Source organism: Schistocerca nitens, chromosome 2 (assembly GCF_023898315.1).
Source record: "Schistocerca nitens isolate TAMUIC-IGC-003100 chromosome 2, iqSchNite1.1, whole genome shotgun sequence".
Taxonomy (NCBI): domain Eukaryota; kingdom Metazoa; phylum Arthropoda; class Insecta; order Orthoptera; family Acrididae; genus Schistocerca; species Schistocerca nitens.
The window spans coordinates 336,369,660-336,396,481 of record NC_064615.1 but is presented as its reverse complement, the minus strand read 5'-3'; the positions used below and the strand labels follow the sequence as shown (position 1 = coordinate 336,396,481).

The following is a 26,822-nucleotide window of genomic DNA, read 5'->3' as shown; positions in this document are numbered from 1 at the left end:
TCGGTCTCCTCCAGTAGATAATTTACTAATAATATTAAGCTCGAAGTAAAAAAAGCTTTTTCTATTGCATCTCGTTATTCCTAATGGTTTAACACTGTGAAAATAACCTGCGTATCGACTGCACTCGTATAAATGCAATGTAAGCTAGTATTAATGGAAAACTCCAGGAAGAACGAAGAATCAACTGGTATCCATCGACATAAAAAAGGAAAAAATTCTAATATTTTTACCTACAAATCTAGTATTTAGGCTGGATACTAAAACTGTAAACTGATAACGACGTTAAACCATGTTTTAAGAATGGAAGACGGACTGTGATTAGACAGAAGTTCGTGCAAATGAAGGGAGTAGTTGAAGTTACTAGGAGATGAATTTTTGTGTTAAGTAACCTCCAACATGTTGAGAAACATGCTTATTATTTCCTATGCCTCTCCAGACTTAGCAAGGCAAAAGAGATTGAGATTTCAACAATGCAATATGCTCTATTATTAGTTTTCTGCTATCACAATAAACGAAGTTGTAAAATCACTTTAGTTTCTGTTCCACTTGACGAAATGAAATGATTATAATACTTTTTACACGGGTTAGTTTTATTTCTAGCTTGGACTGTTTCTCCATTGAGATGCCGAATGTGTTAAAAAAAGTTTGGAAAGGAAACTGAGCAGAGGCGTTAAAAACTACTTCATTATAACTGACAGAAAACTTATAATCCCTAAGGTTTCAGACACGCCGCAGGATGTAGTTAACTTCTTGTACTGATGTTTTGATAGTTTAGCGTCAGGCCTCAGTAATTAAGAGTTATCGCTGTAGCGTCGACGTTGGCATTTACTTCTGTCAGCTATTAAGCACATGCGGCTATCGAAATTAAAACTCACATCGACAAAAATGAGTTCCAAAAAGTGCTGTGTCACTGTGACGCAAAATCTCCTGGGCGTTGGACATAATAACTAACCCTGAGTTGTTTTTGAATGAAATATGACGTTTTCTTTGGTGCTGAATAAATATTTCTAGTCTTACGCGCTTGCTAGCTGCCTAAAATTATTAAATGATAACTCCGTTCTACAGTATTCGACTCACTCAGAAGGTGACCGAGAGAATACTGCCAAAAGTCACTGCAGTGACATTCCTACACTCAGCTTTACGATTCAGATTTACCGAATTCTCAGTCAGGATGCATATGCAAAATAGACATCTGCAGTATCGAGACAGGATGGACAAGAAGCAGTCGAAAGTGGGAAGCGAGCAACGGAGACAGCTGTAGCAAACTCACACGCATGCGCGCGCGCGCGCACGCACGCGCGCGCGCGCACACACACACACACACACACACACACACACACACACACACACACGCACGCACGTATGTATTCTCCGAATGGTGGGGGAAATGTGGAAATATAAACTGCCATCAAGGTTGCCTTCCTCTGACCCGCTACGAACTGTGAAGTATTTAGTCGTATCTCTGTCATGGAACACAGTGTGTGTGATGGCCGTAATGTGGAAGAGTGCGGACAGAGCGGAAGTCAGAACATGAAAACTAGCACTTAGCCGTTTCATCTCAAGAAAGCAACGACAGTATAGGGAAGGTTAACGTCTCGATCAGATAGGCAGTTAACTGTCAGCAGTGTGATATGACTTTACTCCACGAGACATTACGGAGAAGCCTAACATAATCTCGAGACCAGGAACTATATTCCACTCTCCCTGCTTTTCTTGGTTAGTGAGGAAAATTTGTTGTATCGACCGGCTCGTATAGCTTGATTTGAAGAGCATCAGCTTTTCGAGATAGTGCCATGAATAAGGCCAGGATCGAATCCGCATAGCCGTTTGATGAAAAATGTTCTGTTTCATCGGCCAGCGTGAGTGTGGGTTATGAGATTGTTTGGGCAAATGCTAGTCTAGTCCTCAACATCTGTCTCAGAAAATAGGGTACACAAAAAGTTAAAGCATATGAAAGGCTTATTTCAATAGTGGTACAAGTCCATTTTTCTTCATTTTGAGATACAGAGTCCCGAAGTTAAAAGATCGCTGAAAAATCTGCAGTTGACATACTAGAAATATTCAAGTACATAGACCTGAATATTTCTGGTATCTCAACTGCAGATTTTTCAGCGCTCTTTTAACTTTAGGACTCTGTATCTCTGAATGAACAAAAATGGACTTGTACCGCTATTGAAATAAGCCCTTCATATATAAGACGCAGAACTAAACCTTACACGAATCACAGAATGATGCCGTTTTCATCTTCCCTGCCTCGGGTTGATTGAGGAAAAGCATGCATCTGGCCAAAAAAATAAATTAAAAAATTTCCAAAATCACAAAAATAGCGGTAGGATGGCATGAGCACTAGTAAAGGTAGGAAATTTCTTACAGCACTGTGTTTGAAAGAGGCTACCGCCACGACTTCGGCGTGTGATTAGTCAGTGGACTTGGAACATCTTATAGTTTACCAACAGATAACTGGTCTGAAACTATTTTATATGTACACGAAGTCAGTTATAGTGCTTTTGTAGCTATGACCAGAGAAATAACGCTGTGTTCGCTGCGGGCGCAATTGTTCCCACTATGGTGTGGAGCGGTCAGACACCATTAGAGTTTAATAGTAGTGGCAGAGGATGCACTTCACCAAACTAACATACGAAACAAAGGAACATTAATTACATATTCTTCAGTATTGAGCAGCGACCCTCAGGGGTAACAGCGGGTAGTGTGAAGCGGTGCGAGGACGCGCAACGTTATCACTGCGTGGCGGCGGCGGCCTCGAGCACGAAGCCGCCGGCCGCGGCCAGCGCCAGAGGCAGCGGCAGCGCGGAGGAGGTGGTGGCGCCGCTGCTGCCGGCCACGGAGGCTGCCGACGGCGACGACGACGACGACGACGACGGCGCGGGGGCGACGGTGGCCGCCGCGGCGCCCAGGTTGTGCGTCAGGCTGTGCCGGCGCAGGTCGCAGTTGCGGCGGAACACCTTGCCGCAGGCCGAGCAGTTGTACGGCTTGATGTCCGTGTGCGTCAGCAGGTGCGTCTTGAGGTTGGAGCGCTGGTTGAAGCTGCGCGCGCACACGGGGCACTTGTGCGGCGACTCCTCCATGTGCAGGATCTTGTGCACGGCCAGCGTGCGCGACTGGCAGAAGCCCTTGCCGCACTCCCCGCACTTGAACGGCTTCTCCTTGCTGTGGATGTACCTGGAGAAACAGGAAAAGAATTAGAAATCGGTATCAGTATCACTGCAGTAAACAGTCTCTTCGACTTGGACAGGATTTGTGATTGGTGTAAAGAATGGCAGCTAACTCTAAATGTAGATAAATGTAAATTAATACAGATGAATAGGAAAAAGAATCCCGTAATGTTTGAATACTCCATTAGTAGTGTAGCGCTTGACACAGTCACGTCGATTAAATATTTGGGCGTAACACTGCAGAGCGATATTAAGTGGGACAAGCATGTAACGGCAGTTGTGGGGAAAGCGGATAGTCGTCTTCGGTTCACTGGTAGAATTTTGGGAAGATGTGGTTCATCTGTAAAGGAGACGGCTTATAAAACACTAATACGACCTATTCTTGAATACTGTTCGAGCGTTTGGGATCCCTATCAGGTCGGATTGAGGGACGACATAGAAGCAATTCGGAGGCGGGCTGCTAGATTTGTTACTGATGGGTTTGATCATCACGCGAGTGTTACGGAAATGCTTCAGGAACTCGGGTGGGAGTCTCTGGAGGAAAGGAGGCGTTCTTTAGGTGAATCGCTACTGAGGAAATTTAGAGAAACAGCATCTGAGGCTGACTGCAGTACAATTTTACTGTCGCCAACTTATATTTGCGGAAAGACCACAAAGATAAGAGAGATTAGGGCTCGTACAGAGGCATATAGGCAGTAACTTTTCTCTCGTTCTGTTTGGAAGTGGAACAGGGAGAGAAGATGCTAGTTGTGGTACGAGGTACCCTCCGCCACGCACCGTATGGTAGATTGCGGAGTATGTATGTAGATGTAGATGTAGATGTAGATAGAACTTAACGTGTTGCTCTTAATGCAACAAAATCGACAGACGTGAAGGTAATTTCCTGAGTACCTCAAGAGTGTTATAGGACCGTTATTGTTTACAATGTACAAAAATTATCTAGTACAAAGTTTCAGTAGCTCTTTAAGATCGTTCGTAGATAAAGCAATTGTCTATAAGAGATTGGCAACGCCAGAAGGTAATATCGACTTGCAGAATGATCTACAGTCAATACATTTGGTTGATAAGGTAATAGTGGAAGCTGAATAAATGAATTAAAATTTGCGCCATGGTCGGTACTGTCCGCCCCTGGTAGATGAATGGTCAGCGCGACGGAATGTCATACCTAACGGCCCGGGTTCGATTCGCAGCTGGGTCAGAGATTTTCTCCGCTCAGGGTCTGGGTGTTGTGTTGTCCTTATCATCATCATTTCATCCCCATCGACACGCAAGTCGCCGAAGTGGCGTCAACTCGAAAGACTTGCACCAAGCGAACGGTCTACCGGACGGGAGTCCTTAGCCACACGGCATTTCCATTTCCGTGGTCGGGACTTGAACCCAGGTCTCCTTGCTTACTAGCAAGAATGCTAATGGTTAGCATTACCGCCTGGTAAGCACGGAGACCTAGTCCAGCTGTGGTACAAATATTAATTCATTTATTCAGCTTCCACCATTATCATAGATAAAGATGAGGAAATTGAATTACAAGATCTGTGTGAAAGTAATGACAATTTGAGAGTTATGCCTTAAGTGTATCTATCAGGTGTAGGAGACTGTGATGAATGCGTATAGAGTTTATACAGACACGTTTCTGCTGTTGCTGAGTATGACACCGACAAGGGTGAGGATGAAACCCGATGCTGGCAAATAACCAGCTCCTCTCGAATTCCACCAAAGGCGCCACCATCATCAATCACTTGCTGTCACTCAGTGACACACTGCGGAGAGGTTGGCAGCTCAACAAAAAACATTGGAAGGAACATTTCCCCTAAAAATTTGTAGCGCCGTGACTGAACTGTTCTTGGTTACGGAAACTTGCGGTACACCGTAACTTACGATCATGTTTGAACTCATTTTTATTTACAGGCTGTGTAATCCAAATTGTTCTTATTCCCAAAGTTTGCCATAGGGAGCAAATTTGCCACAAATATAATTTTTTGTTTATTTACCGATATTTTAATATACTGCGATCCTACTCTGTGAAGATTAGATTCCAAATAAATGACAGCAAGTAATAATAAAACAAAACTATATCATTCATTGTTGTTGTTGTTGTTGTGGTCTTCAGTCCTGAGACTGGTTTGATGCAGCTCTCCATGCTACTCTATCCTGTGCAAGCTTCTTCATTTCCCAGTACCTACTGCAACCTACATCCTTCTGAATCTGCTTAGTGTAATCATCTCTTGGTCTCCCTCTACGATTTTTACCCTCCACGCTGCCCTCCAATACTAAATTGGTGATCCCTTGATGCCTCAGAACATGTCCTACCAACAGATCCCTTCTTCTGGTCAAGTTGTGCCACAAACTCCTCTTCTCCCCAATCCTATTCAGTACCTCCCCATTAGTTATGTGATCTACCCATCTAATCTTCAGCATTCTTCTGTAGCACCACATTTCGAAAGCTTCTATTCTCTTCTTGTCCAAACTATTTACCGTCCATGTTTCACTTCCATACATGGCTACACTCCATACAAATACTTTCAGAAATGACTTCCTGACACTTAAATCTATACTCGATGTTAACAAATTTCTCTTCTTCAGAAACGCTTTCCTTGCCATTGCCAGTCTACATTTTATATCCTCTCTACTTCGACCATCATCAGTTATTTTGCTCCCCAAATAGCAAAACTCCTTTACTACTTTAAGTGTCTCATTTCCTAGTCTAATACCCTCAGCATCACCCGACTTAATTCGACTACATTCCATTATCCTCGTTTTGCTTTTGTTGATGTTCATCTTATATCCTCCCTTCAAGACACCATCCATTCCGTTCAACTGTTCTTCCAAGTCCTTTGCTGTCTCTGAAAGAATTACAATGTCATCGGCGAACCTCAAAGTTTTTATTTCTTCTCCATGGATTTTAATACCTACTCCGAATTTTTCTTTTGTTTCCTTTACTGTTTGCTCAATATACAGATTGAATAACATCGGGGAGAGGCTACAACCCTGTCTTACTCCCTTCCCAACCACTGCTTCCCTTTCATGTCCCTCGACTCTTATAACTGCCATCTGGTTTCTGTACAAATTGTAAATAGCCTTTCGCTTCCTGTATTTTACCCCTGCCACCTTTAGAATTTGAAAGAGAGTATTGCAGTCAACATTGTCAAAAGCTTTCTCTAAGTCTACAAATGCTAGAAACGTAGGTTTGCCTTTCCTTAATCTTTCTTCTAAGATAAGTCGTAAGGTCAGTATTGCCTCACGTGTTCCAGTATTTCTACGGAATCCAAACTGATCTTCCCCGAGGTCGGCTTCTACTAGTTTTTCCATTCGTCTGTAAAGAATTCGTGTTAGTATTTTGCAGCTGTGGCTTATTAAACTGATTGTTCGGTAATTCTCACATCTGTCAACACCTGCTTTCTTTGGGATTGGAATTATTATATTCTTCTTGAAGTCTGAGGGTATTTCGCCTGTTTCATACATCTTGCTCACCAGATGGGAGAGTTTTGTCAGGACTGGCTCTCCCAAGGCCGTCAGTAGTTCCAATGGAATGTTGTCTACTCCGGGGGCCTTGTTTCGACTCAGGTCTTAGGTCTTTCAGTGCAGTATCGTATCTCCCGTTTCATCTTCATCTACATCCTCTTCCGTTTCCATAATATTGTCCTCAAGTACATCGCCCTTGTATAGACCCTCTATATACTCCTTGCACCTTCCTGCTTTCCCTTCTTTGCTTAGAATTGGGTTTCCATTTGAGCTCTTGATGTTCATACAAGTGGTTCTCTTTTCTCCAAAGGTCTCTTTAATTTTCCTGTATGCAGTATCTATCTTACCCCTAGCGAGATAAGCCTCTACATCCTTACATTTGTCCTCTAGCCATCCCTGCTTAGCCATTTTGCACTTTCTGTCGATCTCATTTTTGAGACGTTTGTATTCCCTTTTGCCTGCTTCATTCACTGCATTTTTATATTTTCTCCTTTCATCAATTAAATTCAATATTTCTTCTGTTACCCAAGGATTTCTATTAGCCCTCGTCTTTTTACCTATTTGATCCTCTGCTGCCTTCACTACTTCATCCCTCAAAGCTACCCATTCTTCGTCTACTGTATTTCTTTCCCCCATTCCTGTCAATTGTTCCCTTATGCTCTCCCTGAAACTCTGTACAACCTCTGGTTCTTTCAGTTTATCCAGGTCCCATCTCCTTAAATTCCCACCTTTTTGCAGTTTCTTCAGTTTTAATCTAGAGGTCATAACCAATAGATTGTGGTCAGAGTCCACATCTGCCCCTGGAAATGTCTTACAATTTAAAACCTGGTTCCTAAATCTCTGTCGTACCATTATATAATCTATCTGATACCTTTTAGTATCTCCAGGGTTCTTCCATCTATACAACCATCTATCATGATTCTTAAACCAAGTGTTACCTATGATTAAGTTGTGCTCTGTGCAAAATTCTACCAGGCGGCTTCCTCTTTCATTTCTTAGCCCCAATCCATATTCTCCTACTACGTTTCCTTCTCTCCCTTTTCCTACACTCGAATTCCATTCACCCATGACTATTAAATTTTCGTCTCCCTTCACTATCTGAATAATTTCTTTTATTTCATCATACATTTCTTCAATTTCTTCGTCATCTGCAGAGCTAGTTGGCATATAAACTTGTACTACTGTAGTAGCTGTGGGCTTCGTATCTATCTTGGCCACAATAATGCGTTCACTATGCTGTTTGTAGTAGCTTACCCGCGTTCCTATTTTCCTATTCATTATTAAACCTACTCCTGCATTACCCCTATTTGACTTTGTGTGTATAACCCTGTAGTCACCTGACCAGAAGTCTTGTTCCTCCTGCCACCGAACTTCACTAATTCCCACTATATCTAACTTTAACCTATCCATTTCCCTTTTCAAATTTTCTAACCTACCTGCCCGATTAAGGGACCTGACATTCCACGCTCCGATCCGTAGAACGCCAGTTTTCTTTCTCCTGATAACGACATCCTCTTGAGTAGTCCCCGCCCGGAGATCCGAATGGGGGACTATTTTACCTCCGGAATATTTTACCCAAGAGGACGCCATCATCATTTAATCATACAGTAAAGCTGCATGCCCTCGGGAAAAATTACGGCCGTAGTTTCCCCTTGCTTTCAGCCGTTCGCAGTACCAGCACAGCAAGGCCGTTTTGGTTATTGTTACAAGGCCAGATCAGTCAATCATCCAGACTGTTGCCCTTGCAACTACTGAAAAGGCTGCTGCCCCTCTTCAGGAACCACACGTTTGTCTGGCCTCTCAACAGATACCCCTCCGTTGTGGTTGTACCTACGGTACGGCGATCTGTATCGCTGAGGCACGCAAGCCTCCCCACCAACGGCAAGGTCCATGGTTCATGGGGGGGGGGGGGGGGGGGGGGGATTCTCAAATGTACTTATATTATTAGACAAAACATGTTACTATTTAAATTTTTACTGCGATGCTATCGATACTCAACCAATGTTTCATTATAACCTGAAGTTAACAGCTTTGAGAATATTTGCTGTGACCTGAAAACGTTATCATCAACTGCTATTTTAAGAAATCCTCGAAGGAATCACTACTTATGAAAATCACTCAATAAATTAAAAGTGAATTAATACCTGAAACAGAAGGTACATAAACAATATTTTGACTCATAGAACGTGCTGGAAGCTACGAGAACAGTTAGCATGCTTTATATTATCCTTGACTCCTGCGAATTGCCTCAGACTCGTTTTGTTGGTCAAAGGGTTAATATGAGGTGAAGCTCTTTCGATGAGTGGGTTTAGAAAGACAAAGAAACTGCTATGATGTATTTATGTTCGTTCTCAATCTATGTCCATTCTTATGATACTGAACTGTGTTTGTGATTCTGGATTGTTTTGATTGAGTGAGAATGAACCACAAATTCTGAAATGTAGAACTAGTGCTTCTAGTATGTCTTAACAAATTTCAGTGACTGTAAACATTTTGTACATACTCTACTGGGAGAGAATTATTACAATTCCACATCTCTAATAAGCACACCTAAGAAATTCCTGGCAGGAACTTGACAACACATGGTGTAATTATTAAATTAAGAGCAGTCTACAACTCTCGGAATTCGTTGCAGCAAGCTTAACGATCACATATTTCTCGTGGCAGTACCCCATAGACGCTCATTTATTTTGATGTTAGGCACTCTTGAGGCAAATCTAAATTTATTGTGTCAGTTGTTCTGAAGGACGATGACACAGTACAAGGGATAGTGGGATTTCGTATCATCTTACTCTGTAGTAAGGTGTTGGAGAGGAAAAATATTATCATCTTACAGGAGGTTTATGTGTCGATCGAACACATCGTGGAGTCTCTTTATGTTTGAATTACACTATATGTGTGACGAACAGCATACAGTTCATGATTATATTGCGAGAAATCGACTTAGAGGTTTTCTGTAGGCGTTTCACTCGGGATTCTCATCAGCAAAAGGAACTGACTTATTTGAATTGCAAAATAGAGTGACGTCGACATTGGAGCCAACGGAGGCATTATTCCATAAACAGAAATGTTCGACAAATTACCGCACTGTTAAATATGACAGAAATGAAAAGTGACTCTGTGGAGTGTTCAGCAATTGTGCCATTCTGTGGCTGTCAAAGATTGTCTGAATATTGCAGTGGGGTGGACTACATAAACAGCATTTCATCTTCCTACTGGAACTATGTTAAATGTTTAAAATGGCTCTGAGCACTATGGGACTGAACATCCGAGATCATGTCCCCTAGACTTAGAACTACTTAAACCTAGCTAACCTAAAGCGAACTATGGTTCCAGAGATCTTTTCAAGCCTCAAAATCTTTGATGTTTGTATGAAGACTGAAGCGACGAATGAAAATTTATACCAAGGCTGGGATTCTAACCGTAGTCTCCCACTCTTCTATGCCGGCACAGAGGTTTTGCATGACTGTACAGACTACCCTAGCACACATACCTCCTTGACTCAACCTCCCGTTCACGCCTAAACTCGAACAGCATTGCAGAGGCTCTGCAACTGTCCTGGAATAGCACCTCAGCACCGTGGGATTCTACCTGAAACCCTGGTATGGTTGCTTTACCAAATGGAACTATGGTGCGAGAGACCTTTTCAAGTCTCAGACATCTATGATGTACGAGGGCTGTTCGGTAAGTAAGGTCCGATCGGTCGCAAAATGAAAACCACGGTGAAAAATCAAAAAATATTTTATTCGCAACAGTGAGCCACACGTTCCAGCTACCTTTCTAAATAGTCGCCGCTCCGACATAGACACATGTCGTGGCGTTGTACAAACTTTCCAGTACCCTCGTCACAGAAAGCCGCCACCTGTGCTTTCTGCCAATTCTCTACGCTGGTCTGCCTTTCGTTATTTGAGCCAAAATGTCTTCGTAGCCAGCGGTTCATATGAGCAGAGATGAACAGCGGAGGGAGCCAATTAAGAGCTGTATTGTGGGTGATCAAACACTTCCCATCGAAAACGCTGCAGGAGCGTCTTCATTGACCTGCAGAATGCGGTTGAAAATTGTCTTGAAGAAAGAAACGCATGACATTTACGTTATGTGGACCGCATAGCTTCAGCAGGCGAAATCTCTCACCAGACATACATATTTGGCGGGATACACTGTCGTTGCCACAGTTCGCGCGGCTGCCCCCCCCCCCCCCCCTTCCGCCGCCCGTCGGAGGGTTTGAGTCCTCCCTCAAGCATGGGTGTGTGTTTGCTGTCCTTAGCGTAAGTTAGTTTAAATAGTATGTAAGCCTAGGGACCGATGACCTCAGCAGTTTGGTCCCACAGGACTTACCTCAATTTTTCAGGCATTTCTATGTGATCACTTTGCGCTCTGAACTGAAAAGAGCGGCGTGAAGCCAGCGACAGGCACACTAAAGACATTGTCCAACACATCTGTGCAAAGCTCCGTCGGATTTTCACAGTGGTTTCCATTTCGCGCCTGATCGGACCTTACTTTCCGAATACGCCTCGTATATATCCAGACAGAAGTTAGGAATGAAAATTTATACCAAGGCCAGGATTCGAACATGGATCTCCCACTCACCAAGCAGATGTGCTAACTACTAAGCCACTCTAGCTCAGTGGCTTTGCACAACTGCACGGGTTCAAATCCCTACCTTGGTACGAATTTTATTCGTCTCTTTAGTCTGTATATATACATTTACTTTAATACCCATGGCCATGCCGGCCAGGATGGCCGAGCGGTTCTAGGCGCTACAGTCTGGAACCGCGCCACCGCTACAGTCGCAGGTTCGAATCCTGCCGCGGGCATGGATGTGTGTGATGTCCCTAGGTTAGTTAGGTTTAAGTAGTTGTAAGTTCTAGGGGACTGATGACCTCAGATGTTAAGTCCCATACTGCTCAGAGCCATTTGAGCCAACCCATGGCCATGCATGTAAATAATATACAATGATAAGCGCATTCTATCTGTGCTGTACAAGAGACGTATGAGAAGACCCCGACGAGCACTCCATGTGGTGCATGTTATCAACTCCGAGAATTCTATTCACAACAGAAACCCTATTCGGACGTATATTATTGTTCCTAAAGAGCACGTCAGAAAGAAGTGCACGTATGAAAACTCACATATCGGTTTGCAGTACTCTTTATTTGTGCCTCTGGGCGTTAACTCAGATAATGGTCTGTACACCCGTTCAACATAATGTCTTCTCACATTGAGATATCACCATCACCAGACTCGTCTCTTTTCGTAATGTTCCTACGAACGTTCCAGTATCCTGAAGGCAACATACTAAGTAAATCAATCTGCAAATTTAAGTGGTACCAAACTGTAAGGAGCACAGTTCTTCATTTACTCAAAGTCCAATGATCTCTATGTTTTTGACTCGTTGATAACGGAACAGACACTGGCAGATTATACTGCAAAGATCAGTTCCTCTGAGCCCGCAAGCCACAGTTTGCAAAGGAAGGTGCAACTCCTGACACATCTGTTGACCATCTTGTGGCCATCTGTGCTCGTTCAGTCGGCCGTGTCGTCGAGTTTGTGCTCTTGTTCGTGCTTAACTGAGTTACCACACTCGTCTGACAACGAAAGTTGCCAGTGCTGGGTGACCACAGGGCTAATGCATTACTTTTCGCTATCTCTGAAACACGTTCGTGTTTGAAGCAGCAAGAACTCATTTTCTGTACACAATTTCTGATTCTGTGGAAAATCGGGGTGGTCATTTACAGTGGTTGCTCACCTTTGTTCTTTCAGTTTATCTTTTTTTTGTGACCATTGCCGTTGACTTGTAGACGCTGGTGCATCACATAACACACGTCCCCGTGTCTTTTATTACGGTAAAATTCTGGTGGTATATAGCCCAGGTGAGCTTGTACCTCCCGTGTACCTGGCGCCGCTGTGGGAGAAACGTAGAGGGAGACGCGGAGCTAAATTCCAGGTTAGCCGAGTGCGAAGCGCGGCCGCTGTAAGGCGACACCGGGCGCTGGCGCAGCGCCGTCATCGCGGCGACCCCGCGGCCGCCCACGGCGCCACGGACACCCGACACTTGTCGCCCGGCCCGCGCATAAACGCTACTTTTAAGCACCCGGCCAGATGCGGCCAGCGCACGCGACCTGGCCCCAGCCGCCCCAGCACCGTACGTAGCATCACAAAAAGTTCCCCATCGCAGAAGTCTACTCGTGTCAGCTAAAAGTCATACTGTATGGTTGGCTGGACATCCCGAGGATAAGTTAAGCCGCCTAATTGGACAGATTTTCCTTCCTTTGCTTTCAATGACACGTTTCCTTCGCAAAGTGCGAGAGTTGCACGTTAAGTGTAGACGTTCAGTGCAGGTGAATGTGATTGGCGTCCGTGTGTGAAGGGATATTGTGTGGTGTCATGTTTGTGTAGTATGATGATGAAAGAACAGAAAGGGGAAGACCCGGTGCTGGTACACAGCCTTACTGCTCTAGGACACCAGCAGTGGGGTCACTGAACTTTCAGGCCCATTCTCCTCAGCCTATAAAATTAGCGGTTTTTACGACATTTTTGGGAAACCTAATGAAGCACTCCAGGAAGAAAGGATATTGCGGAGACATAGTGCTACTTCTACAAGTTTCGCAGGAGAGCTTCTGAGAAGTTTGGAAAGTAGGAGGCGAGGTACTGGCGGCAGTAAAGGTGTGAGGACGGGTCGTGAGCCGTGCTTGGGAAGCTCAGATGGTGCCGGCGTGGTAGCTCAGCGTGTTGGGTCAGAGGGTTAACTGCCCTCTGTAATAATAAAACTGAGTGGAGGAATCAACGATGAACTTGAACGGATGTCATGGTGCATTCGTACCGAACAAATGCAACGAACAAAATAAGATTCATCAAAAAAAAAAAAAAAAAAAAAGTTGACATCACAGCAACTGAGGAGAGTGCTCCACCTACCATCTTCGAAGGATGCAATGGGTCTGATGATGGTCATGTGATATGACCGAAACCGATCACCTACGTTCTTGCAACATACGTGGTGTGATTAAGACTGAATTTTAAAAACAAAATTTTTTTAAAAATAAAAGGTATGGCAGAGCACTTGCCAGTAAATGGCAATAGTCCCGAGTTCGAGTCTCGGTCCGGCGTACAGTTATATTCTGTCGGGAAGTTTCAAGGATTTTATTGCTTGCTGCAATAGGCAAAAGGTGAAATTTGAACCCAATTAGAAGGCCAATGAATCAAAAAGTTTACGTTTCACGTACATTTGTACTAACTACTACAATACTTACATAGAAGTCAGAAGGAGATCGTAACTGCACATTCGGAGTTATCTCGCAATCGACTCGTTTAGTTACCAATGTTCACTGGAACTTTTATGCTCTAAGGTTTACTTGCAGTTCATCTTAAAAAAAAAAAAAAATGTTCAAATGGGTGTGAAATCTTATGGGACTTAACTGCTAAGGTCATCAGTCCCTAAGCTTACACACTACTTAACCTAAATTATCCTAAGGACAAACACACACATCCTTGCCCGAGGGAGGACTCGAACCTCCGCTGGGACCAGCCGCACAGTCCATGACTGCAGCACCTAAGACCGCTCGGCTAATCCCGCGCGTCAGTTCATCTTCATTTTGGAACTTTTTTTCTTTCTTACTGTTCATCTTCATGTTTCGCAGGGCCGCGACGGTTTCATTAAATCTTGGGCAGGCAACAGCATAAACCTTATTTTTTCATCTAATACAGTGAAGAGCCAAAGAAATTGGTACACCTGTCTAATATCTTGTACGGCCCCAAGAGAATGCAAAAGTGCCCGAACACGACATAGCATGAACTCGACAAATGTCTGAAGTAGTGCTGTATGGAAGTGACACCATGAATCCTGCAGGACTGTTTATGAATCCGTAAGAATACGAGGTAGTGGAGATCTCTTCTGAACAGCACGTTGCAAGGTATCCCAGATACGCTCAATAATTTTCACGTCTGGGGAGTTTGGTGACCAGCGGAAGTGTTTTAACTCAGAAGTGTGTTCCTGGAACGACTCTGTAGCAATTCTGGACATCTGGGGCTTCGCTTTGTCCTGCTGGAATTGCCCAAGTCCGTCGGAATGCACAGTGAAGATGAATGGATGCTGGTGATCAGACAAGATGCTTACCTACGTGTCACCTGTCAGAGTCGTACCTAGACGTATCAGGGGTCCCATATCACTCCAACTTCACACGTCCCACACCATTACAGATCCTCCACTAGCTTGAACAGTCTCCTGCTGACATACAGGGTCCATGGATTTATGAGGTTGTTTCAACACCCATACACGTGCATCCAAACAGTACAAATTGAAACGAGACTCTTCCGACCAGGCGACATATTTCCAGTCTTCACCAGTCCAATGTCGGTATTGACGGGCCCAGGTGAAGCGCAAAGCTTTGTGTTGTGGGGTCATCAAGGGTACACGAGTGGGTCTTCTGCTCCGAAAGCCCCTATCGATGATTTCATTGAATAGTTCGCACGCTGACATTCGTTGATGGCCAAGCATTGAAATCTGCAGCAATTTGCGGAAGGCTTTCACTTCTGTCACGTTGAACGATTCTCTTCAGTCGTCGTCGGTCTCGTTCTTGCAGGATCTTTTTCCGGTCGCAGCTCTGTCGGAGATTTGATGTTTTACCAGATTCCTGATATTCTCACTATACTCGTGGAATGGTCGTACGGGAAAATCCCCATATCATCGCCGTGTCACATCTCTCGTGCGCCGACTTTAACACCATGTTCAAACTCACTGAAAATCTTGATAACCTGCCACTGTAACAGCAGTAACCGATGTAACAACTGAGCCAGACACTTTTTGTCTTATATAGGCGTTGCCGAACGCAGCACCGTATTCTGCCTGTTTACATATCTCTGTATTTGAATACGCATGCCTATACCAATGTCTTTGGAGCTACAGTGTATTTTGGCCGTGTATCCTACGCCTGTCTTCAGAGTGAGCCGACTGACTGAAGCTACAGCATGCGTTCCATCCTTGTAAATCGGAGACAGAACCCCTGCGCCAACGGCCACAGGTACACACGCGCCAGAGTCGGCAAAGAAATATGTATGAAGTGAAAGCTACAGAAAGTGTTGTATTCCTCTATTTCACAAGCTGAAACCGCCATCTCTATTAATTAGATCCTTCGCCAAATGAATTTCAACTGCTTCTTTCACCACCGACCCCCAGAAAGATGAAGTCACAGCTTTAATTTCGGCATTTTCATACTTTTTAGAGTGATCGGTATCGATGCAGTGCTCTGCCTCAGAGTGTTTATTGGGCTATAAGAGCCGGGTGTAGTTACGATGTTCAGCTCATCTTTCGTGTGGTCTTCTGCCAGATGTACGAAAATCCACATCCGGAGGTGATATTTTAAACATTAACTGCGGAGCTGTAAGTCTTCTTTGATGGAGCCCAAAAGTGCTGTTGTCGTCGGAGGAGGGCGGAAAATAACTTTAACTGCATGACTGGTGAGTATCTGGCCTATTTTTGAAGACAGACGCCCCACGTACGGCAGGAAAGCACGTATTTGAATATATTATTCCTCGTTACTTACAAACACCTTGGTTTGTATTCTGCGGTGATCTGGGGTGCAAATTTCTCGACCTCCGATATCGGGTGGAGAAATGTAGGGTCCCCCTGAATAAGTCAGGCGTGCACTACACGCCGGAAGCGGCTACAAGGGTAGCGGACTACGTGTGGAGTGCACATGTGGGTTTTTTAGGTTAGAGAATTCCCTCCCTAGGCCCGACAAGACGCCTCCTGAGACGCGGCAAGGTAGGAGTAGGCAAAATGCAACAGGGAATAACAATATTAATGTGGTAATAGTAAACTGCAGGAGCGTCTATAGAAAGGTCCCAGAACTGCTCTCATTAATAAACGGTCACAATGCCCATATAGTACTAGAGACAGAAAGTTGGCTGAAACCAGACGTAAACAGTAATGAAATCCTAAACTCAGATTGGAATGTATACCGCAGAGACAGGCTGGGCAGTTGAGGGGGAGGCGTGTTTATAGCGACAAGAAGTGCAATAGTATCGAAGGAAATTGACAGAGATCCGTAATGTGAAATAATTTGGGTGAAGGTCTCGGTTAAAGCAGGCTCAGACATGGTAATTGGATGTCTCTATAGGCCCCCTGGCTCAGCAGCTGTTGTGGCTGAGCACCTGAGGGATAATTTGGAAAACATTTCGAGTAGATTTCCCCAACATGTTATAGTTCTGGGTGGAGATTTTACTTTGCCGGATATAGACTGGGAAACATTAGTCCGGAAGAATCAATACGCAAAGAAGTGGGATACGGAAGTACTAAGGAATGACGAGATACGTTTGAAGTTCTCTAACGCTATGGATACAGCAATAAGGAATAGCGCAGTAGGCAGTACAGTTGAAGAGGAATGGACATCTCTAAAAAGGGCCATCACAGAAGTTGGGAAGGAAAACATAGGTACTAAGAAGGTAGATGCGAAGAAACCATGGGTAACAGAAGACATACTTCAGTTGATTGATGAAAGGAGGAAGTACAAACATGTTCCAGGAAAATCAGGAATACAGAAATACAAGTAGCTGAGGAATGAAATAAATAGGAAGTGCAGGGAAGCTAAGACGAAATGGCTACAGGAAAAATGTGAAGACATCAAAAAAGGTATGATTGTCGGAAGGACAGACTCAGCATACAGGAAAGTCAAAACAACCTTTGGTGACATTAAAAGCATCGGTGGTAACATGAAGAGTGCAACGGGAATTCCACTGTTAAATGCAGAGGAGAGAGCAGATAGGTGGAAAGAATACATTGAAAGCCTCTATGAGGTTGAAGATTTGTCTGATGTGATAGAAGAAGAAACAGGAGTCGATTTAGAAGAGATAGGGGATCCAGTATTAGAATCGGAATTTAAAAGAGCTTTGGAGGACTTACGGTCAAATAAGGCAGAAGGGATAGGTAACATTCCATCAGAATTTCTAAAATCATTGGGGGAAGTGGCAACAAAACGACTATTCACGTTGGTGTGTAGAATATATGAGTCTGGCGACATACCAACTGACTTTCGGAAAAGCATCATCCACACAATTCCGAAGACGGCAAGAGCTGACAAGTGCGAGAATTATCGCACAATCAGCTTAACAGCTCATGCATCGAAGCTGCTTACAAGAATAATATAAAGAAAAATGGAAAAGAAAATTGAGAATGCGGTAGGTGACGATCAGTTTGGCTTTAGGAAAAGTAAAGGGACGAGAGAGGCAATTCTGACGTTACGGCTAATAATGGAAGCAAGGCTAAAGAAAAATCAAGACACTTTCATAGGATTTGTCGACCTGGAAAAAGCGTTCGACAATATAAAATGGTGCAAGCTGTTCCAGATTCTGAAAAAAAGTAGGGGTAAGCTATAGGGAGAGACGGGTCATATACAATATGTACAACAACCAAGAGGGAATAATAAGAGTGGACGATCAAGAACGAAGTGCTCGTATTAAGAAGGATGTAAGAGAAGGCTGTAGCCTTTCGCCCCTACTCTTCAATCTGTATATCGAGGAAGCAATGATGGAAATAAAAGAAAGGTTCAGGAGTGGAATTAAAATACAAGGTGAAAGGATATCAATGATACGATTCGCTGATGACATTGCTATCCTGAGTGAAAGTGAAGAAGAATTAAATGATCTGCTGAACGGAATGAACAGTCTAATGAGTACACAGTATGGTTTGAGAGTAAATCGGAGAAAGACGAAGGTAATGAGAAGTAGTAGAAATGAGAACAGCGAGAAACTTAACATCAGGATTGATGGCCACGAAGTCAAAGAAGTTAAGGAATTCTGCTACCTACGCAGTAAAATAACCAATGACGGACGGAGCAAGGAGGACATCAAAAGCAGACTCGCTATGGCAAAAAAGGCATTTCTGGCCAAGAGAAGTCTACTAATATCAAATACCGGCCTTAATTTGAGGAAGAAATTTCTGAGGATGTATGTCTGGAGTACAGCATTGTATGGAAGTGAAACATGGACTGTGGGAAAACCGGAAGAGAAGAGAATCGAAGCATTTGAGATGTGGTGCTATAGACGAATGTTGAAAATTAGGTGGACTGATAAGGTAAGGAATGAGGAGGTTCTACGCAGAATCGGAGAGGAAAGGAATATGTGGAAAACACTGATAAGGAGAAGGGACAGGATGATAGGACATCTGCTAAGACATGAGGGAATGACTTCCATGGTACTAGAGGGAGCTGTAGAGGGCAAAAACTGTAGAGGAAGACAGAGATTGGAATACGTCAAGCAAATAATTGAGGACGTACGTTGCAAGTGCTACTCTGAGATGAAGAGGTTAGCACAGGAAAGGAATTCGTGGCGGGCCGCATCAAACCAGTCAGTAGACTGATGACCAAAAAAAAAAGAAAAAGACTGGGAGACTCAAACGTTCATAACGGGTGGCAGGGAGAAAGAATCCAGTGAAATTTTTTTAAGTGCTTTATCTGAAAAGTACCTTGAGAAGTTAAACAGAGAACCGACTCGTGGCGATAACATATTAGACCTTCTGGTGACAAACAGACCCGAACTATTTGAAACAGTAAACGCAGAACAGGGAATCAGCGATCATAAAGCGTTTACTGCATCGATGATTTCAGCAGTAAATAGAAATATTAAAAAAGGTAGGAAGATTTTTCTGTTTAGCAAAAGTGACAAAAAGCATATTACAGAGTACCTGACGGCTCAGCACAAAAGTTTTGTCTCAAGTTGAGGATCAGTGGACAAAGTTTAGAACCATCGTACAATATGCTTTAGATGAGTATGTGCCAAGCAAGATCGTAAGAGATGGAAAAGAGCCACTGTGGTACAACAACCGAGTTAGAAAACTGCTCCGGAAGCAAAGGGAACTTCACAGCAAACATAAACATAGCCAAAGCCTTGCAGACAAACAAAAATTACGCGAAGCGAAATGTAGTGTGAGGAGGGCTATGCGAGAGGCGTTCAATGAATTCGAAAGTAAAGTTCTATGTACTGAATTGGCAGAAAATCCTAAGAAATTTTGGTCTTATGTCAAAGCGGTAGGTGGATCAAAACAAAATGTCCAGACACTTTGTGACCAAAATGGTACTGAAACAGAGGATGACAGACTAAAGGCCGAAATGCTAAATGTCTTTTTCCAAAGCTGTTTCACAGAGGAAGACTGCAGTGTAGTTCCTTCTCTAGATTGTTGCACAGATGACAAAATGGTAGATATCGAAATAGACGACAGATGGATAGAGAAACAATTAAAATCGCTCAAAAGAGGAAAGGCCGCATGACCTGATGGGATACCAGTTCGATTTTACACAGAGTACGCGAAGGAACTTGTCCCCCTTCTTGCAGCGGTGTACCGTAGGTCTCTAGAACAGCGTAGCGTTCCAAAGGATTGGAAAAGGGCACAGGTCATCCCCGTTTTCAAGAAGGGACGCCGAACAGATGTGCAGAACTATAGACCTATATCTCTAACGTCGAGCAGTTGTAGAATTTTGGAACACGTATTATGTTAGAGTATAATGACTTTTCTGGAGACTAGAAATCTACTCTGTAGGAATCAGCATGAGTTTCGCAAAAGACGGTCGTGTGAAACCCAGCTCGCGCTATTCGTCCACGAGACTCAGAGGGCCGTAGACACGGGTTCACAGGTAGATGCCGTGTTTCTTGACTTCCACAAGGCATTCGATACAGTTCCCCACAGTCGTTCAATGAACAAAGTAAGAGCATAAGGACTATCAGACCAATTGTGTGATTGGATTGAAGAGTTCCTAGATAACAGAACGCAACATGTCATTCTCAATGGAGAGAAGTCTTCCGAAGTAAGAGTGATTTCAGGTGTGCCGCAGGGCAGTGTCATAGGACCGTTGCTATTCACAATATACATAAATGACCTTGTGGATGACATCGGAAGTTCACTGAGGCTTTTTGCAGATGATGCTGTGGTGTATCGAGAAGTTGTAACAATGGAAAATTGTACTGAAATGCAGGAGGATCTGCAGCGAATTGACGCATGGTGCAGGGAATGGCAACTGAATCTCAATGTAGACAAGTGTAATGTGCTGCGAATACATAGAAAGATAGATCCCTTATCATTTATCTACAAAATAGCAGGTCAGCAACTGGAAACAGTTAATTCCATAAATTATCTGGGAGTACGCATTAGGAGTGATTTAAAATGGAATGATCATATAAAGTTGATCGTCGGTAAAGCAGATGCCAGACTGAGATTCATTGGAAGAATCCTAAGGAAATGCAATCCGAAAACAAAGGAAGTAGGTTACAGTACGCTTGTTTGCCCACTGCTTGAATACTGCTCAGCGGTGTGGGATTCGTACCAGATAGGGTTGATAGAAGAGATAGAGAAGATCCAACGGAGGGCAGCGCGCTTCGCTACAGGATCATTTAGTAATCGCGAAAGCGTTACGGAGATGATAGATAAACTCCAGTGTAAGACTCTGCAGGAGAGACGCTCAGTAGCTCGGTACGGGCTCTTGTTAAAGTTTCGAGAACATACCTTCACCGAAGAGTCAAGAAGTATATTGCTCCCTCCTACGTATATCTCGCGAAGAGACCATGAGGATAAAATCAGAGAGATTAGAGCCCACACAGAAGCATACCGACAATCCTTCTTTCCACGAACAATACGAGACTGGAATAGAAGGGAGAACCGATAGAGGTACTCAAGGTACCCTCCGCCACACACCGTGAGGTGGCTTGCAGAGTATGGCTGTAGATGTAGATGTAGATATTCGTAGCGTATAGCTTATCCGTTGCGGAGAACACCCATCAGCTTCAAAAACTCCCTTTAAATGTAGAAACTCATCCTGCAGATAGTTCTCGTCATCAGTGTTATGTGCTCTGTGAAGCCAAATTCTGAGAACACTCATCGTCTGGGAAGGATGGGGGTAGCTATTTGCTTATGTTCATATGAGTAGGCTACCGGTAAACTGCGGGTCCCAAGGTGTCATCAACTCTGTGACGAAGCGAAACATCAAAAAATGGAAGTCATCCCTGCTTTTCGGTTTCGATTGTAAACTGAATACTTTCACGATGGTTCAAAAATGTTATCATGTACTTTAACCCTATCAATTTTCACTGCTATTTATGATATGCTTTATATGCAAAGTGTCCCACATAACTCTGCCACCTCATATATTTCGGAAACGAAACAAAATGTGAAAAATGCAGTTGGTCAAGGATGCACCTGTGTCAGGAGCTCACCAATGCGCAGGAATGCACTATTCATAAATGTAAACAAACACTTCCAGCACAAAACCAACTACTTTAAAAATGGTAGTGCGTGTTTTTTCTTCGGGGATGAATACTAGAGATAGTGTTAGTGATGGCAGAATTATTTTCACTGTTGTAAAACTTATACCTTCTGAAATGCGTAGAGTTTAAGGCGTGGCAACGGCACCACACTTTCTGCCGTATTGCGTGCCTGCGTTACGGCATTACAGCATTACTGCAGAAACTGTGGCACCATTTCCAATATTTATATCTAAGTATTCCAGAAAGTGTAATGTTTAGAGCAGTGAAACCAAATTTGTCATCACTATTTGTACCTCTCATATCGGTAGAAAAAACATGCATGTGTCATTTAAAGAGAAAACGTAACTTTGTGTTGAAAGTGATGTTTGTTTATATTTCATGATTGTGCATTCCTGGCCACTGTGTGAGCCCTGACGTAGGTGCAATCCTGGCCAATTGTAATTTTCATATTTTGTTTGATTTCCGATGATGATGATGATGATGATGTTTGGTTTGTGGGGCGCTCTACTGCACGGGCATCAGCGACCGTACAAAGTCCTAATTTTTTTACTCTCCAATTATTTACGCAGTCCAATCTAGCCATTATTATGAATGATGATGAAATGATAAGAACAACACAAACACCCAGTCCTTGGACAAAGAAAATCCTCAACCCGCGAATCCGCGATCCCGTGATCCAGGGGCAGCAACGCTAGCCACTAGACCGTGAGCTGTGGACTCGATTTCTGAAATGAGTTGGCCAACGTAGGTAATACACCTTGTATATGTAAATGCACAATGGCCCAGTAGCAGCGGTCAATATTCAGGGACTCAAAAAATGGTTCAAATGGCTCTGAGCACTATGGGACTTAACTTATGAGGTCATCAGTACCCTAGAACTTAGAACTACTTAAACCTAACTAACCTAAGGACATCACACACACCCATGCCCGAGGCAGGATTCGAACCTGCGACCGTAGCGGTCGCGCGGTTCGAGACTGTAGCGCCTAGAACCGTTCGGCCACTCCGGCCGGCTCAGGGACTCGAAAGAAGCGGTCACTTAAAGCAAAAACGTTCATATGGACATACGTTCTTTTCCGAATGATCCCCGAAATGGGGCGCAATTCATGTACTTCTGTTTTTAGGCGCCCGTATTTGTCTTACCCACCCAACAACTTTGATGTTTTATGCTAACCCAACCTACCTCGTTGCTTTCAACCTCTTCGCTCGAGACGTTTTTCTGCCAGGGATAGGAGGGAGCCAAAATTGAACCCTGTTGGACCCACATTGTGATTTCTTTCCAGTCACTATATTCTTCTTCCTTTCCAGCGTTGTTTGAATCATTCAGCATAAAATTTACATAAATAAGAATGTACATTAACTATGTACTATCTCGGAAACCATCGTAATAGAGCATATGTCCATATGCAGTTTTATGCTTCAAAAGAGCGCTCCTGGTATATCCCTATATACTGATCATTCCTCCTCCAACACCCTGCAGAGACGTGCACTTTCTTCGTATTTTGATCGAAAAGTGCTCCCAGTGGCGTCTCCAGTAGGTTATTAAACTACAGGTATTTGAAGTGATAGAGAAGGTTAATCGAAACTGTGTTTGCAGCGTGTGAGGGACATGCGGTGACCGCGGACCACCAGGTAAAACATGTATGGGTACGTCTACAAGCTCACACCATTTGTCCGTGCGATACACAGCCGTATTTCTCGATCGGAGCGCCAGCGCCGGCAAGGGCGAGGGCGTGGTCCGCTCGCCGCAACAATACGGGCCGGCCCAGCCCGACCACCGGCGCGACGAGCAACGGCGGGGTCGGCGCTGGCGATAAATTCGATACTCGAAATGTGGAATCGATGCGGCTTACATCAGCGCCGTCGGCGCACGGGAGTCCGCTGACAAACGGCCTACAATTCACTTGCGAGCGCGCCGGTACGGCACAGCGCGCCGTGTTTTACGACCGGTACCAAGGAAAGGACGGCCAGCCGGCCCGGCGAACGGTATTCGAATCGGGAGGGCGCGGGCGCTCGCACCCTATTCCAAAATTATTTTATGGCCGTCCGCCGGCGGAAATTATGGGCGACATAAATTAGACTGGCCGACGGCGCGCCGGCTCCAGCGGCTGCGGCTCAGCGCGGCTGCCCACGGCTTGGGACCATCAGCCAGGAAGTCCTCCACTTCACTGTCCACCTAGGGAACCGCGCAGAGTGCCTAGAGTTTCCTTCAGTGAGCACATACACTGAGGTGAAAAAGTCATGGGATATCTCCTAACATTGTGTCGGACCGTCGTTTGCCCTGCGTAGTGCGGCAACTCGGCGAGGGGTGGACTCAAGTCATTGGAATCTCCCTACAGAAATATTACGCCATGCTGCCTCTATAGTCGTCCTCAATTGTGAAAATGTTACTAGTGCTGGATTATGGCCCATAAATGCTCGATGGATAGCCGAAGTATTCGCTCCAATTGTCCAGAACGCTCTTCAGACCAATCGCAACCAACTGCAGCCTGCTGATACGGCGTATTGTCATCCATAAAAAAATATTGGTTGCTTGGGAACATAAAGTCCATGAATGACTGCAAATGGTCTCCAGGTAGCCGAACGTAACTATTTCCAGTCACTGATCGATTCAGTTGGACCAGAGAATCCAGTCCATGTAAGCACAGCCCACACCATTATGGAGCCACCACCAGCTTTCACAGTGCCTTGTTGACGTCACTCTGACACTACTATCAGCTCTTACCAGCTCATATCAGGAGTCTTCTGATCAGGCCACGATTTTCCAGTCGTCTAGACTCCAAAAGATTCAGTGACGAGCCCAAGAGAGGTGCCGCAGGCGATGTCGTGCTGTTAGCAAAGGTATTCGCGTCGGTCGTCTGCTGCCATAGCCCATTAACGCCAAATTTCGCCTAAATGTCCTAACGCACACGTTCGTCTTACGACCCACACTGTTTTTGCGATTATGTCACGCGATATTGCTTGCCTGTTAGCACTGACAACTCTACCAAACGTTGATGCTCTCGGTCGTTTAGTGAAGGTCCTCGGCCTATACGTTGTCTGTGGTGAGAGGTAAAGCCAGAAATTTGGAATTCTCAGCACTCTCTCGACAATGTGGATCTCGAAATACTGAATTCGCCAACGATTTCCGAAAAGGAATTCCCATTTCCCAGCCACATCTACCAATCCGCGATCAAAGTCATTTAATTCCCATCGTGCGGCCATAATTTCATATGAAACCTTTCCACATGAATCACCTGCGTACAAATGACAGCTCCACCAGTGCACTGTCCTTTAAAACTACCGCCATGTGCATATGTGGATATGCTATCAATGACTTTGGTCACCTCCACATAGATTGTCCATACGGTACGCCCACTGCAACGTATCCTATGACACCACAGTGCTCATCAATGGTAATCCGTGGCTACAGCCAACGCGACCCAGCTACACGTGAGTTCTCGAAATGATCAAGCGTAAACTAGCTTTTAACTATGCCTACGATACAAAATTTTTCTCCACTTGACTGTGTTTATTGGTAGTAACATGTAGCTTCACTTTGTATAGGCACGGTAGACCGCAGCGGCCGCAGGTACATAGAGTACTAGAGCGCTTCAGCCGGCGCTAGAAAGCAGGAAAACAACGCCACGTCACAACTGCCTACTGGTTTTCCATCCGCCGATTTCCACCAGTCACAAGCATCAATACAAGCACCAACCAAAGCGTCGGGTTTCCACCAATGGAAAGAAAAAAATAAAAACACCAATGAAGATCTTCTAACATCACTCCCCTTCATTCTTAACAGCCTATCAGAATCAGATAACAGCCACGTCCACGGGTATATAAGGAAAAAATTTTTCTCGTTCAGCAGTAAACAAAAACACCCTGAAGAAGGTCACTTGCAGCAATGACCGAAACGTCGTTAGCTTTACATATTGACAATGCGGTCGCAACCCCAGGAAAACTTTACTGACGACGACAACGAAGGGACTCTTATGAATGACAGCGCTCTCTGTCACCAGGCCACATCTGCAAACACACCCTCAAAACCACCATATGGTGCATGTTGGAGGGTACCTTGTACCCCAGCTGGTTATTCCTTTTCCTGTTCCATTCGCAAACGGAGCGTGCGAAAATTTACTGTCTACATGCTTCTGTGCGAGCCCTGTTCTAAGCGAGATATATGCTGGTGACAGTCTGTTGGAAATGCCAGTTCTCTAAGCATTGTTAATAGTGTTTTGCAAAATGAGATTCTTCCCTCCAGGCTTCTCCCTTTGGTTTCACGTATCGCCCACGCTTCCATGTCTTTCTTTATGCTTGCCTTATGGGGATCCCAAACATTCGAGCAGTAACGAGGAATTGGTCGTACAAGTATAATGTAGTCGGTCTCCTTTCTAAAATTCTCCTCACAAAAAAAATTCACTTTCCCTGTAACGGCCCTTCCATGCGCGTTGCATTTCATGCCGCTATGCAATGGTGCAACTTGAATTTTAATCGACATGACTGTGACAGGCATTAATATTGTAATCGAATAATGCAGAATTGTTATTCCTGTTCAGTTTCATTTACTTACATTTCTCCGTATTTAGAGCAATCTGCCATTCATCACACCTAATAGACACTCTGTCCTAGTCATTCAACTGCGGTTCTTTTCCGTACACTGCAGCATCACCAGCAAACAGTCGCAGAATCCTGCTCACCATGTCCTTCGGTTTTTTTATGTATATAGAGAACAAGATCTGTCCCATGACGTTTCCCTGTAACACTCCTGACAACAGACTCTGAGACGTGAGTTTTCTACTCTCTGACGCCAGAACTGCTGCATTTTGTGGTTCGAAATAGTGTGGGGCTTCGTGTAAATGATCTGTTTGGGAACATAACTACAAGGTGCTACCTAAAATTTTCGGGACTGGTGCTGCCATCTGTTGAAAACCTTACCTTTGGACTAACGGTCACTATCACCCTCGA

General features: G+C 44.3%; 1 protein-coding gene across 1 annotated transcript in view; it reads right to left on the bottom strand.

Annotated features, from left to right (window-relative positions):
• Positions 1-2,579: 2,579 nt before the first annotated feature.
• Positions 2,580-26,822, bottom strand: part of LOC126235015 (protein sister of odd and bowel-like) — a 244,428-nt gene continuing 220,185 nt past the window's right edge. The window contains exons 4-5 of the mRNA XM_049943750.1: positions 2,886-3,180; positions 2,580-2,630 (exon numbers count right to left, since the gene is read on the bottom strand). Of these exons, the coding sequence (XP_049799707.1) occupies positions 2,580-2,630; positions 2,886-3,180 (346 nt within the window). The remainder of the gene's footprint in view (positions 2,631-2,885; positions 3,181-26,822) is intronic.